Source organism: Podarcis pityusensis (assembly GCF_964106645.2).
Source record: "Podarcis pityusensis genome assembly, chromosome: 8".
Classification (NCBI taxonomy): domain Eukaryota; kingdom Metazoa; phylum Chordata; class Lepidosauria; order Squamata; family Lacertidae; genus Podarcis; species Podarcis pityusensis.
Genome location: NC_138033.1, coordinates 69,154,031 through 69,170,154, shown reverse-complemented (window position 1 = coordinate 69,170,154; position 16,124 = coordinate 69,154,031). Strand labels below are relative to the sequence as shown.

General features: G+C 45.1%; 1 protein-coding gene across 5 annotated transcripts in view; it reads left to right on the top strand.

Annotated features, from left to right (window-relative positions):
- The window catches only part of PLCH2 (phospholipase C eta 2), a 339,924-nt gene extending 333,383 nt beyond the window's left edge, over window positions 1–6,541 (top strand). For all 5 annotated transcript variants that reach the window (XM_081016003.1, XM_081016004.1, XM_081016006.1 and 2 more), the window contains one exon: window positions 1,818–6,541. In XM_081016003.1, coding sequence (XP_080872129.1) covers window positions 1,818–3,445 — 1,628 coding nt within the window. In that variant the 3' untranslated portion in view covers window positions 3,446–6,541. The remainder of the gene's footprint in view (window positions 1–1,817) is intronic.
- The last annotated feature ends 9,583 nt before the right edge of the window (window positions 6,542–16,124 follow it).

Genomic DNA, 16,124 nt, shown 5'->3' with positions numbered 1-16,124 from the left:
TGTAGGCCCCCCCCCCCGGGCAAAAAAAACACTACTCCACATTTAGTGGGTGTGCAGAGCAAGAGAAGAGAGAAAGTTCCATTGGGCAAACTTAATTCCTTGCACTGCCGAGATGTGTTGGTTTGGATGCCACCCTTATCACTGTTTCCCCAAAGCATGTGCGAGTGTGTGTGTGTCTTCAGCTGATGTGAGATTTCTTGGAGGGTGGGGGAAGCAACCTTTGATAGCCAATGTGGAGTTTTGGCAACCAGAGTTATGGAATCGCCACCTTAACCTGTAAGGAATTACGCATACGGAAGGAAACTTGGTCACCCGTGCCTTGCACTTGGGAACTGATCCCTCCAGCATTCTCTTCATCCTAATATTATAAGCCTGGATTTTGGAATTCTGAATTCCATGCCTTTGCTTAAGAACATCAGAAGATCCCAGCTGCATCAGGCTAATGGCCTAACTAGTTCAGCATCCTATTTTCAGAGTGGCCAACCAGATGCCCCTGGCAAGCCCACAAGCTTCCAGAGTTCATTAGGAACCCTCAGTTCCACTTTATTATTATTATTTATTAATTTTTCAGAACACTGCAGATGAAAAGTTTGCCACAACCTTCAGTTCATTCATGGTTTCCCTTACCCTCTCCCACCCCCTTCTCCCCAGTATCCCCAATATGTGCATTGGTAAAACACTGCAAGAAGACAATTTGATGTGATCGTATACGCAATTGCATCAGTAATTATTATTTTTTTGTGGGGAGTTTTGCTAATGTGTCGGAGTGCATGCACGTGTCGGTAAAACACAGCACAGAAAGAATCTTGATACAATCATGCATATGACAGCATCAAAAATTACCTTCCTGTAGTGTTGTTGTTTTTAATTTTGTACGCACAAGTGCATCGAGAACTAAAGGAGTTGCAAGCTATGGCAAGCTGTGCATGCTCAAATTCCTGCACTAATTTTAGAAGTCATCCTTGTTCAAAATTCCGGAGCATTGGAAGTCAGAGCAGACCAAACCCACACAGGACAATAAAGGAATGGGCTAGGGGAAATCCTACCCTTTTGCGCTTTCCTATAGCATGCACGCTTACCAGAGAAGCCAGGGCAAGCAAGAGGTGGTAGGAGTGTTATGTCTCTGTATGCAATGTGCAAACAGAGATGCACCACCTACCTCCTCTGGTAGGGCACTATGCTGCAGGAGGAGCCGGGAATGGAGGGAGACACCTTCCTTTTTTTCTAATGCACTCAATTTTGCAAAGCAATTTCCCTTAGCACATTTTTGTGTGTTATCTTCATCTGTGTATGCATCAAGCTGCACACTTCACCTATTTTCATTTTCGTGCACATTGCTTGCCTGGAAAACTGCACCGCAACATTTGGAGTGGAGGGCTGGGATCAGCTTGTGTATTTTGTCAGAAAGTGTGAATTATGTAAGTTTGCCTTTAAATGCAAAATGAACAGAAATTATCTCCCATGTGCCCCAGGCAGAGTAGGGAGGAGTCATAGCTTTTACTATCCCCCATTCTCTGAGACAGTTTGGGATGAGGGAGAGGCAAGTATCACCCAGAACGACCTGATATTCTTCCAATGAACAAGCTGTTTTGAATCTATTCTCTGTGGATTGTGGGTTGAATCCAATGCTAGCCCGACCTATTGAAGTTAATGGACACGACTAACTTAGGTTCCTTAATTTCCACGGGTCAACTTGAAGTATAATTTAGTTGGATACAACCTCATATGTATTGTGTCTGATGTATTAGAGTTGTAGCTGCAAAAGAATTCATTCGGTAACTGATCAGTCTCATTCACTGCTTTCCTTCTTCCTACAGATGTCCGCCAATTCTCAATGCAGAGGTCAGTCACTTCATTATGTAGCCTGGAGACCATCAGTGAAGAGCCCTTTGTTGCCAACGAGGACCAGCCTGCTCCTTTTTGCCTTTCTCTGCCCACTGCTCCTGCTAGCGATCCCAAGGAAGGGTCTGTGCCTGATAATTCCTGTGACCCGTCAGATCAGCTTCAGAGAGTTCGTCTTCCGCAGCGCACGGTGGTGGTTTCAGAGGACAGAAGGTTCCTTTCTCCCAGCCCAACAATCACAAGTATTCTGGGACCAAAAAATGTTAGGAGAAACGAGAAACAAGGAGGCGATGGAGGTCAAGCTGGTTCACAAACTCAGGATGTTGTAGCGTTGGCCAACCTTGGGCCTCATTCTACCCATAGTTGCCAGAAGAGAGATGGCATGGCTGAAGAACTGATGGATGTTGAGAGAGTGGACGAGAAGGCCAGCAATGCAGCTAGGCAACCGCAACAATGCAACGTGGAGAGCACCACGCTAGCTTCACCTCGAGATTCTCCCCAAGTAACTCAAGGTGCCGCAGTCCCCCACACGTCTCGTGTGATAGTGAGGAGGTCGAAAAGTGAAGGGCAGAACCTTTGTGACTGCTCAGTTCCAATGAGGTCTCCTGGTGGCTTCTCACCAGCAGCTGCAGTGTACTCTGATGCCACAGTGAATGACCGTATCTGGAGCAAGCTGGACTCCAGCAGTCACAGAGACAGCATGTCTTCCTCTTCTAGCATGTCCTCCAACGATACGGTCATAGACCTCTCCATGCCCAACCTCACCCGCAAAAGTCTCCCAGACCTTGGAATCCAGCACGAGAACTTCAAAGTCATCCCCGAGAGGAGAGGTGCACGCCCGTGGTCCGCAAGTGCCGCTTCCGGGCGTGAAATGCCCATGGTGACCAAGAGCAAATCCAATCCCAACTTGAGGTCAGGCCAAGCCACAGAGGATGAGCTGCGCCCTAGACCGCTAGCCAAGGGTCTCGAGCTAGGGTTGCCATCCCTACCCAGAAGGCACACATGGAGCCGGTTGTATATGGAGAGCCTCAAGCAGTCCTGTCTGAAGCCGAAAGGCCAGGAGAGTGACCAGGCCAAATCAAAAAGCCTTGGTGACCTGACCTCGGATGACATCACGTCCGTCTTCGAGGGCAAGTACCGCAGCATCAGCCGGAGCTTCATCACCCGGTCGATGAGGGAGCAGCGGCAGTGTGCGGCAGCCAGGTCCTCAGCAAAGCCCTTGGACCCTCTCACGGAGCGCCTGAAGAAGCTAACCACCTTCCAGCAGGAGAACGACATCACTTCCCCTACCAGCCTCGAGCCAATTGAGTCCGAGGAGGAAGAGGAAGGGGTGGGCCTCCTCCGAAGGTCTTCATCCAGGAGCCAGAGCAGAGTGAGGTACATCGCCAACCGGGCCAAGCAGGCACAGGAGAGGCAGAGGCTGAAGAGCCTGGCGCTGAACAAGGGGAGCCCCATTGAGGAGCGAGGGAACCCCGAAGGGGCCTGCTGCTTCACCAAAGGGGCCTGTATGGACACGGCCTCCACCGGCCTGTTTACATCCCCACTCAAGAACCAAGCTGACTTGAACCGTGACACCGAAGTCGTCTTTATTTTCAAACTCTAACGCTGGGAAGGGCTGAACAAGCTTGATGTTTACATTCCTGTAAGAGCAAAACCAACAAAACAAACAAACAAACCATACACTCATATATATATATTTTTAATAAAAACGCACAGGACGCAAAGAGCCCTTGTCCGAGGATAGCACTTCTCCCCCTCCCGCTCCCAGCCTCCAAAGGACAATTTATGTGTGTGGAAAATTATACTAATACTTATACTAATAATGCAAATTTGTAGCATGCAATATGGGCAATGGGCAACCAGAATGTTCCTGGGGGAAGGGAATAGATCCTGCAAAGACCCCCCCCTTCCCTGGGAAACATGTCTGTGGATCTGCATGACCATTCTCTCTTCCTGTCTGAGTTCCCCCTTTTTCTTTTCTTGGTAAGGCGAGTCTTCAATATGCGTTGGACTTAAAGCTGATGCCAGTTGCTGCCTTAATCTTCCCACTGAAGCTACTACAACAGGGTTGGGGGAACTCTATTCAACCCAAGGGCCACATTCCCTTCTGGGCAACCTTTTGAGGGCCACGTTCTTGTGGTGGGTGGAGCAAAAGGCAAAAGCAGGTGGAGCTGGTTTCTAGACACACACACACAGACACACACACACACACACACACACACCTCAGTCTTTCCATCTAAGCAAGAAGCATAAGTTAAAGGGCACATTCCAGCCAGGCAAAAATATTTGGGTCGCAAAGCAGAGCAAAGTGAGGGATGTGGTCTGAGTAAAGGCTGTGTGGCCTGGGGCAAATCCTGAGGTCCGGATAGAAATGCCTGTGGTTCCCCACCATTGTGCTACAGCCTGACTTCAGTTGCGGAAGCCAAAGCAGCATTTGGAACATGCAAAAGCTCCGGCGCTTGTTCTGCCCTTGTTTTTCTGTATAGCTGAGAGTGGTGTGAAAGACCAGCTTAATTGATTGATTGATTGATTGATTGTTTTTCTGGGGCAGAGCTGGGGGAAATGTACTCACCCTGGGCAGCCATGTTTTTAGCATGTTACCTTTAACACTTTTTGGGGCGGGGCGTATGTGGCTGCAATGGCCTGTCTCCAGCCTTTGGGACATATTCCCCAGCCATTTTGGCCTTCCTTGCTTCCTGTTCCCTGCATTGCTTGCCTGTGGGAATCTTCTGCTGAGACGAGTCGGCATGCTGTGCCTCTTCTCCAATGGAGGCTGGCCCATCGGGGCAAACGGGGCACTGCCCCATCAACCTCAGTCTGCCTCTCAGCCAACTCTCGCCTGCATTGCCTTCTTACTTCCACCTGGTCCAGCTGTCAGCTTCCTCCCCTTCAGTGATGCCCCTGGTAGATCTCAACAGGAAGAAGAAGGAGGAGGGAAGCAAAAATAGTATGAGTTGGCTTAGCTTGTCATTGGCTCTGACCCTGCCTCCCATTGGCCTAGCAGGTGGTGCAAATCCCCAGGGCTGTCTGTAAGTAGGAAGGCAGAAAGACAGGTTCTGCCTGAGTGCAGACAGAGGTTAGTGGATCAGTGCCCAATTGCCCGAACGCATCAGCCTCCACTGGAGTAGAGATGGGCGACTCCACCTAACTTCCAGCCTCTCTCGCTTTTGCATGTGTCCGCTCATAAGCCTGTCTCACGTTAACCTCTGATAATATACACACATTTTTAAAATCAGCATGGAAAGTTTGCATTCAATTTGTTTTCTAAACAGCATGCTTTTGGGGGGGGGGGGGAGATAAGTTTTTTTGAGCCTCTCGAAGCATCTATGAAGTTCAAAAGCCAGTAGTTCAGTGAACTTCTATCTGCACATTAGTCCGGTAGGTGCAGGTAAGGTCTCCTTTCTGTGTTGGAAGTTGCGAAGACCTGACGGCTCCAGCATCCCTGTCGTGGAACTTTTGATGCTATAGGAGCTGTAGCTCAGTGGCTTTGCATGCAGGAAGGCTCCAGGGTCAATCCCCAGCATCTGTGGTTAGAGCTGGGGCAAGACCAGAGACCTTCTGAAATGCTGGAGGACCACTGCCAATCAGCAGTAGGCAATGGGTGGACCGGTGGTTTGACTCAGTATATAGCAGATCCTGCATCTTCAGGGAAGGGCTGTAGCTCAGTGGCAGAGCATCTGCCTGGCATGCAGAAGCCCCAGGTTCAATCCCAAGCATCTCCAAAGAAGTCTGGAGGGAGGACACGCTGCTTGAGACCCTGGCCGGTCAGCATGGACGACTGAGCGAAGTGCACCAGTGGTCTGGCTCAGTATAAAGCGACTTCCAATGCTATTCTCAGTGGTGAGGACTTCACAACCCCTTGGGGAAAGCTGCCCCTTACCCCTGAAAGCCACGGGACAAGCGGGAAATGGCTCAAGCTCATGCTTTTTCAGAACAGGACAAGCGGAAGCGTGAACCCTCAGGGAAGTCCAAGTAATAGTCTTTCTTTCCCATTTTAACTACTCATTTAGGAAAAGGGGTTCAGGAATCTAATCGTAGAACAGGCAGGAAAATGTTTTTCATTGCCTTTGCTTAGCTCCATAATAACTCGGGGGGGGGGCAGGGGGAGAGTTGTCATTTCCCCCAGAAATGCCAGCTAAAAATAATAATTTTGTGATGCTTCAAATGTCAGCTGTACATAGCACCTGTGGAATGACCGCTTCCTATTGCTTTCCACCCCCTTTGTTTGTTTGTTTGCCTGTATGTTTTTGCACTGCCATGCAAAATACTTAAAAAAAAATATTTTAAAGAAAATTAGAGAACATTAACTCTGTTCAGAGTTAAACAGAAAAAGCCCACCTTTTTAAAGTTCTTGCTTTAAACACACACACACACACACACACACACACACAATCATTTATTACAATGGATGTACATTTTATCGGGGAAGAAAACAAGGGAAGAATTTATCAAGACACCTTTTTTTATTTAAAAAAAGAGAACATATTTTAATTTCCAGCCCTTATTATACAGGGCTAAAGGGGGGGGGGGGGGAGTTTTTTGTCAAGGGTTGTTTTTTGTTGTTGTTGTTGTCGGTTTGTTTGTAATATTTCTTATATATACATAAATATATATATAAATATATATATATATTGCAAATAATTTAAAATCTATTTGTAAAACCAACTGACACAACTCAAAATAAAGATTATTTAACCTATTTGTTTCCGAGGGGTTCATCTGCCACTAAAGAAGTTTCGAGGCTGAACAGGGATTTGAACCCAGGTCTCCTGGGTCCTAGGATGGGCAGCGAGCAGCTAACTTTGCAAGGTTTGGTGGAAGGTGTAGGATTCCTTATTCTCTCCTCATCGCCAATGGCAGATCCAGGTTCTGGAGATCTCTTGGTGCAGAATGTGCTTTCAAAGTATCCACCTCCTGCTCACGGCTATTGATACTACTCAGTGCCTCTCCCACTGGACCCAATCCTCACTACCTTCCAGAGCAAAGGTAGCTAACTTTCTTCAGGCTGACGGTCTCATTGGCCCTTAGCTTACCCTCCAGGGGGAGCATGTTAAAATGTTTTTTTAAAAAAGTAAATGTGGCTGTTTTATTGTGATTTTAACAAATGAAATTGGGGAGGGGGTGGTTAGGGTCCAGAAAACATTTCACAATGGGGCACCTATGGGAGCATTCAGTGGGGGAGGGGGCAGTGCCTGTCCCTTGGCACAGATCCAGGATAGTGGTTATCCCCAAACCAGGGAAAGACAAAGCTATTAGGGTCCTATAAACCAACTTGTTGAATAAGGATGCTGAGCTCTTTACTGAATGGGACCCCTGTTAGCCCCACTTTTAGTCCTACTCAGAATAAACCCATTGAAGTCAATGTTAATTTGCGCACAAGTTTCATCTGGTCTGCTCTAAGCAGGATTTAGCTGGAGACAACCTAAGATGTCCAATTTACTGGTGTCCAACCAATGGTGCCCTGTACTGAATCACTATGCGAATTGGTGTTTCAGCAATCCGTTCCTAATGCAGAAGGAGCCCACAGTGCTGGTGGGTGGGCTCGAATTTGCAGCTAAACTTTTGACACGTCCCCACTTTGATTGATTGCTATTTCTGGCAATTACGGAATGGGCAAAACGTATACAACTGTGTTCAGCAAGCAGTCCCGTTTTACTTCTGAAGCCTAGAAACCTTAACAACATTGAACAACTTGTTTTCTGAAGCCATTGGTACAGAACGCTCTCCCCAGCTTTTGTCACCTATAATTCTGATTACGATGTGCCAGGGATTTCAGATTTCCAGGACAGGCTTCGGCTTGAAGGAAGGAGAGGTGGCAGAAATGTACAGACTCCAGGATTTCCTGGGGGGGGGGGGGAGAGATGTCCTGTGACAGGTGAGAAACCCCAAGGTGAGCTGCTTAATCTGGGAAGGTCTTGGTTCAAATTAAATCTTGGCTTACTTTCCACTGGGATGGGGGTGGCGCTGTGGGTTAAACCACAGAGCCTAGGAATTACCGATCAGAAGGTTGGCGGTTCGAATCCCCGCGACGGGGTGAGCTCCCGTTGCTTGGTCCCTGCTCCTGCCAACCTAGCAGTTCTATAGCATGTCAAAGTGCAAGTAGATAAATAGGTACTGCTCCGGCGGGAAGGTAAACAGTGTTTCCGTGCGCTGCTCTGGTTTGCCAGAAGTGGCTTAGTCATGCTGGCCACATGACCTGGAAGCTGTACGCCGGCTCCCTCGGCCAATAAAGCGAGATGAGCGCCGCAACCCCAGAGTCGGTCACGACTGGACCTAATGGTCAGGTGTCCCTTTACCTTTACTTTCCACTGCCGAGGGATCTTAACACCTTTTGTTCATTTAGTAAATATTTCCTACCAGACCATTAAAGGATTAATGGGTGGGTGATGGAGGCAGTTGTCCTCCTGAGTGAATCACAGTTGCAAGTTCCCCACCTTTCTTAGTTTCTTCCGTTTTAAAAAAGAGAGTAGCATTTGTACTACTAGGTTTCTAGCATTTGTAGATCCTGGGATATACGGCAAAATGGCAGAGGATCGGACTACATGGACTTTTGAGTCTCTCCCAACTTTACGGGCTCTATTCTTTTCATGCTGTGTTTGTGGGATTCTAGCATGGTCCCTCTTTTAGTGCTTAAATTTGCCTGCTCTATCTCTCTCCCCCCGCAACATTAAAAAATCCTATGGATACCCATTAAAGGGTTAGTCTCTGTATAAGATACAGATTAAAAAAGATGGTGAAAAGCACACACAGAAGTGTGGTGAATTGCACTGGTGTGTGAAATTGGAATGGAATATGGGCTTTAAAAAGCATAGCCTACGTGAGAGAAAATGCTCCGAACAGTTGGCAAATCACAACTCTGGAATGATGGTGTATACTGCAGGTTCCCACATGTGATGTGTGGATTATGGTTCTTACTTCCACATGTGGTGGGCATGTCCCATCATTAGGGATAGATGAATCTGTTAATTCACTTTCTCTCCATTGTTCATTGTTCAGGTCTAAAATCCAGTGCTCTCTGCAGAAATGTCTGATTTATTTATTTTTATCCTCAACAAAATTTGTCGGCGATTTAATGCAAATTTCTCCCAAGATAACATTTTCATGTCGTTGGGGGTAAGCAAAAATGGCTGCTAAACACCGCAGAATGGCGGGAGTTCCAGGGCACTGCATTGTAGGGAAACAAAGGTGATGATCAGGGCCCACTGGGTAGCTGTTTGCTGAAACCAATAGAAACTGGTCCGTTTGGGCAAATGGGACACTGCCCCACCAACCCCCAGTCTGGCCTCAAACAGCCTCTGCCTGCCTGCCTTCTCACAACCAGCCCAGAGGGTGGAACTTGCTCTGGCAGCTTCCATGTTGCCTTAGCAGAACACAGCTGGGAAGGGGATAGGGACAATTACCACCTGCCTTTCATCGGCTCTGGCGCCACCTACTGTTGGTCTCCCTGCCTTTCACCCTACCAGTCACCAATAGCCTTTCACCCTACCAGTCCATGGCTAGCTGAAAGTCGACTCAGTGGGCTAAACTTTCTCTTGCCCCATAACAGTCATGGGAAGAGGAGCAGAAATACTACAACTGACAGTGGAATGGACTCCCAAGAGAGGTGGTGGACTCTCTTTTACTAGCTTTAGGTTGGAAAGATAGAGAAAAATGGACAGTAGAGGCATGGAATAGTTATTTGTTTGAACTTATTCAGTTGGACATTGTCGCAGTAACGTCACAGGAAACAACGTGGAAGGTCAAGTCCACCATGATAAGGAACAGATGGAACTCCTATCTTTAATGGGTAGAAACTACTGGAACAAAAGATGTTAGGTGGAAACTAAAGATGCTATGCCCCATGGCTGAGGATAATTGTTTGAACCCTTCCAATGGATGGGGGGGGGGGGACAGAAGGGAAGGAAAAATTGTACGGGAAATTTAAAAATTGGAAGGAGATAATATAATGTGTGTAAAAATCCCAAAATCATCATCATCATCATCATCATCATCATCATCATCATCATTTTAAAAAAAGATTAGCTGAGATGCCTGCCAGGTTTTCAAGTAGGGGTTGAATGGCCAGCTGTCATGGATGCTTGAGTTGAGATTTCTACATTGCAGGGTTTTGGAGCAGATGACCCCCAGGGTCTGTTCCAACTCTCTGATTCTATGAAACTCAAGGCATCACTGACAACAAGCTGGTTGTGTGGGCCACCTTTTCTCTGGGTGGTTCCATCTTTGGGGAGAGGTTTGCAAAATCTCAAACTTAATAATAATTTATTATTTATACACCATCCATCTGGCTGGGTTTCCCCAGCCACTCTCGGTGGCTCACAAAGGAATATTAAAAATACAATCAAACATTAAAAACATCCCTAAACAGGGCTGCCTTCAGATGTCTTCTAAAAGTCAGGTAGCGTATTTCCTTGACATCTGGTGGTAGGATGTTCCACAGGGCGGGTGCCACTACCGAGAAGGCCCTCTGCCTGGTTCCCTGAAACCTCACTTCTCGCAGGGAGGGAACCGCCAGAAGGCCCTCGGAGCTGGACCTCAGTGTCCGGGCTGAATGATGGGGGTGGATACGCTCTTTTGGGTATACTGGGCCAAGGCCGTTTAGGGCTCTAAAGGTCAGCACCAACACTTTGAATTGTGCCTGGAAACGTACTGGGAGCCAATGTAGGTCTTTCAGGACCAGTGTTATATGGTCTCGGCGGCCACTTCCAGTCACCAGTCTAGCTAGCTGCCGCATTCTTAGGGCCTCTAGCTCTTTGCCATCTGAGTTCTGGGGAGCTGGTGGAGATGTAGAACTTCTCCCTCACTAGTGGGCATCAGCTTGAATATTGCCTCGGAATTAGAATATTTCTTCGGTTCAGTTGTTTTCCAGATATATTTCCCAGTACTCTTTGAAGAAGAAGAAGAAGAAGAAGAAGAAGAAGAAGAAGAAGAAGAAAGGGTTTCATTTTCTGGACTCAGGGATTTGCGGTAACTTTTGCTCTGACCCTAAATGTCCCTCGAGTCTTGGAATACTCTTGCTATGGGCAAAACTGAATGTATGATGTGCCGGAACTTGTCCTGTATTGTCAGTGGAATAAAGCAGCTCTAATTAATATTCGCGAGGCACCAGCTCAGAGTCTACTGCAATTTAGCATTAGCCTGAATGCTAAATTAGCTTTGGATGGTGATGGCTGGTGCGGGAGGTTGTTGTAATAAGACACAGATGTTATTAGCACAGGAGCGTTAGTGATCTTCTACCAGTGTACACAGATACTCTTAAATATCTCCTATTCTTCTGTCAATCTCCTGGGGATTCCTCAAAACTGTTTCAGCAGCTGGATGTGTTGTTGGACCAGCTCCCATCACCCATGCTTGGTGGGACTAGAGATGAGGGAGAAATTCAATTTTGTTTGCATTTTCATAGCATTGTAGAATGGGAGGTACCCTAAGCAACGTAGGAAATCAACCCCCTGCAATGTCGGAAATCAAACTTATTCACATTTTCTCAAACCAAGATGCAAACTGCAACACACATCTATTCTTTGACATTTGAAATTTTTCGAAATGTTGCTATGCAGTTCTCTAACCAAGCACTGAATTGTACTCAACTCAGTGCTTTTCGGGGTAGACCCAATTGCAATTCCAGGACCAAGTCAGTCACACTCATAAATTTCAATGATTCAGATCTGAGTAGGGCTAAAATACCATACAGCAATGCATTATATAGGAGAAATTGCATATGTCTAAATGTCGTCGTACCCCACCCCCAAAAAACTGTGTTTATTCGGAGAAATTCACATTAAGATATTATGAATTTTCGTGATGATTTTTTTTAAAAAAAAAAATTACAAGTAGCTTCAGAAATTTGGACAGCTGAATCCATGTTTGGACAAAAAAGGAGAAGAGGAAGTGAAATTGAGATATTTGCCCATCCTTAGCTGGGACATATTGGAAGTGAACCCTAGCAACTTCTAGATGGTGACAGATTAGCAGAGGTGGGCAGAAATTCAAGTGGTGTCTGCTGGCATATCTTTGGGTGATTGGTGGGTCACAGTAGGCATGTGTATGTTTCAGGATCCTTCCCTATAATTCAACAATAGTGACAATGAAGAAAGCCTGCCGCTACCTAAACTTAGGCTATTAAAATCCTCTAATACATAGATTTGTGCTGAAAAATGAAGGACATCCCAGTATACAACTTGTGGTGTGCAATAAGTAATGGAGTAGCTATTTACCTCTGAGTGTTCCTTATTAGACTATCTGGGATTTCTCTCATACCCTCATATTCTGGCTAGTAGTAACAGAAAATTAAAAAGGAGATTTGAGTTGGATGAAATACCCATTGCTGATATTTTAGCCATTAAAAAAAAAAACAATAAAAAAAATTCCACAGATGTAAACAAACAAGATGAGATAATAATTATCTCCAGTTTCTTTTAAATGGCTTTAGTGTTGCCTAATCTCCATTAACCTTCTCCCAGATTTTCCACACCGAGCATATGGTCCCCATCCCAATTTAATATTTTATGTCTCCTGACATATTCTTGGGCAAGGATTTGAGCCAATTTTGTCCTAAGAGAGCCTCTGATTGAAGTTGCTATGGAATAATATTATGTCCTTAGTCTAATCATGTTTTGAAGATGCTGTGATCCAGGTTCAGATGTGACAGGAGTCTGGTTTGAGTAAATATAATACCACCATTGCCGCCCCCCACCGCCCCCTATCCAGATGTGCATGGAAGGTAGAGGGGATCATGCCAGGTTCACATTAATTACATCTCAAACACGGCATTCTGCCTCTGGATATTTTCAAATGTTTAAAAAGTTTCACTTTGGTGTATAATGTGACATTTCTCGGCTGCCTTTTTCAGTTTGTTGATATATGCTATTCAGTAAAATCATTGTCCTTGATATCTTTTATTATGTAGCAATGGTACTGGAAGTATTGTTTGTAGGGCACTTAAAATGATGTTGCATTAAAATTCACGAGCTGCTCAGCCTGGCAAAAGGGTTCACATACGTGGCAGTAGTTCAGAAACAATTGCAGCAAGCAGAAGATGGAGCAGGCAAAGAAGAAAAGTTAAAACATATTTTAAAAAACCAGAACCAGTACCTGGAAACTCAACAGCTGGTTCGAATAGATCTATTCTTAATTTCAGAACTTTCTGCTTGCTTTGCTCTCAGCCAGTACAGTGGTACCTCGGGTTACAGATGCTTCAGGTTACAGACACTTCAGGTTACAGACTCTGCTAACCCAGAAATAGTACCTCGGGTTATGAACTTAGCTTCAGGATGAGAAGAGAAATCGTGCTCCGGCGGTGCAGCGGCAGCGGGAGGTCCCACTAGCTAAAGTGGTGCTTCAGGTTAAGAACAGACCTCCAGAACAAATTAAGTTCTTAACCCGAGGTACCACTGTAATCAAAGATCCAAAACATGCTGGAGGATGTGCTTTAAGGGTTCAGGAAATTCTTGTTCAGAAGATCATTGGAGTATGGGCTGCTTCAGTCATTGATTGTCTTTCAGCCATGGCAAGGTCCTGACCCACTGCTTGGACAAATTGTAATCCACAGGTTCTGAGTGTCATTTACACTTGATGAATTTGGAGGTTTAATGATACGGTTTAGATTTATGGTTACTGCTCTTGTGTGGCTTGAACCCACAGCAATATATTCATTACCAGGGCCGGATTTAGGTTTGATGAGGCTAAGCTACTGAAGGTAATGGGGCCATTTATATGTCCAGCTATCCTTTGTCAACAACAAATTGTCGCTGTTTTTTTGTGTTGAATATATGCTATATGGTAATTTATGGACCTAATTTAGGCACCCTATATATAGAAATGAGCAAACCAGTGATATTTTAGGGAGCAGGCTAGCTGCGGGGCCCATTACTTACATCATAGGAGCCTACACAACACAAAACACTGTTGCTGTATGTAGGTTTTATTTTATTTGCTTTTATCATATTTTGGAAATGTACATCCAGTTTTTTCCCTTTAATTTTTTTGGGGGGGCCCCAAGAGAGTGGGGCCCTAAGCTATAGCTTGTTTAGCTTATACGTAAATCCAGCACGGATCATTACCAAACTAGGAATGCTTAAAAGGTTTGTCATTATGGCCAGCCATAATGTAAAAAGATGACTGACTGTCTCTGAGCTCATAAGAAATCAGAGCTCTTAACTGTGTCCCTCAGCCCCCTGACATTTAAAGTAAGAATATTAAGGTCATTAGCTACTATGCGTAAACATAGATATTACCGCTCTTCATCAGAGAAAGCTTTGGCCATTCAGTTTGATAATCCATTTACATAAACGAGAGGAACTATATTTTGTGGATGTTGCATAGTCCATTTGCAGAATCTGAGATATGAGACAAAACATTACAGGCCCATTTTTTTGCTGAGAAATTTGCCTTCTTTCCCCTTTCAGCTTTTCGTTTCATGAAAAATCACTGCAGACATGCATACCATATTTTTTGCTCTATAAGACTCACTTTTTCCCTCCTAAAAAGTAAGGGGAAATGTGTGTGCGTCTTATGGAGCGAATGCAGGCTGCGCAGCTATCCCAGAAGCCAGAACAGCAAGAGGGATTGCTGCTTTCACTGCGTAGCGATCCCTCTTGCTGTTCTGGCTTCTGAGATTCAGAATATTTTTTTTATTGTTTTCCTCCTCCAAAAACTAGGTGTGTCTTGTGGTCTGGTGCGTCTTATAGAGCGAAAAATACGGTACTTGCCACTCACCTGTGAGCAGCTGATGCTTTGCATTATTATGTCAGTTTTTGCACACACATATTCCTGAAAAATATGTAACTGCCAAGTATTGAACCAGCCCATGCAGTTCAGCAACTGACCTTTGAGAGTCATGTAAAATTATTAGAAGATCATCATAACAAACTGGTCACAAACCAAGACATAGCTGATAGAATTGCAGCAATAGTTGGAGGATTCTTCTGAAGTCTGTTATGTTTTAAAAGAAAAATTGTTGAACTGTTTGGAAATAGTGTGGGTATAAGTCAAAATTGAGGATATCCTTATTTGGGTGGGGGGAATTCTTTGTATTACAATAAGCCCAAAAGCCAAAGCATTGAACAGCTGGTCTTGCTGTATAAAATGAAATGTCTTTAAGACAGCCAATCTAAAGATGGAAGTCCTATTCTCACGAACATTTCCAGTACAAAAGTATTGCCTTCATCAGGCATAGGCAAACTCGGCCCTCCAGATGTTTTGGGACTACAACTCCCATCATACCTAGCTAACAGGACCAGTGGTCAGGGATGATGAGAGTTGTAGTCCCGAAACATCTGGTGGGCCGAGTTTGCCTATGCCTGGCCTTCATTGTTTAAAACACCTTTTCTTTATTGTTCTCCATTTTTGGTGCAAAGTTTAGTTTGGTTTAAAAGCAGGACCAAGTTGTGCTGCGGGCTAGGAGACCTAGAGCAATCGTGACCAGTGTGGTTAACTACATACCTTTCCAAGTACATAATCACTTTGGGTCTAGTTTTCTAGTTCAACCATTGAATGCACTTGCAGAAAACAGGGATCATGACATTTGCACTCTAGAATGCAACCTTTCACAGAACTGGGAGTTAATTGCTTCAGCGGTTGGGGTCGGAGGAATTACGATACAATTGTAAGGGGAACACGGTGTTTCAGTGCTACCCACATAGCTAATACACACCATGTACAAAAGTCTACCTCCATTAACACCTGAACACAGTGAATGAAAAATACATTTCCCTTGACAGAGCATGGTTATTTGAGACGAAGAGGCCAGGCTGGTGTGGATGAACACAATCTTTGAAACAACAGAGATGCCTGTACTGTATATTGCACATGTATCTCAGCCTTCTTTTCTGAACTAACCGTTAGGGGTTTTGACAGCATTTTTTAGGGTAATGAGGCAATGTGTAAGCACAAGGAAGCCCCTCTTTCCCCATCACTGATTAAAGCCAAACATCAGTGTTGGGGAGGTGGGAGAATCATATGGATACAAAAGGATGCATGCCTCACTTAAAAAAAAAAATGCTCCTTGCATGTAGTAATTTAACATGCCAGTGATCAATCTACACCAAGATAATACTTCATGTTTTCGGCAACAACAGCAGGCAGTGACATCGCTTTTAGCTGTTTCTTCCTTGTAAATTTGACCTTAACGAAACCTGGAATCTGTAACACTGACTGAAGAGCAGCCGGAGGAGTCGGACAGAAGCATTAACTGAAAACAAGAGGTGCAATTAAGAAACTGAACCCAGGTAAAGCCCCATCCCCAGGTACAGGAATGTGTTACGATTCCCTCTTTATGGGGTAAGCAG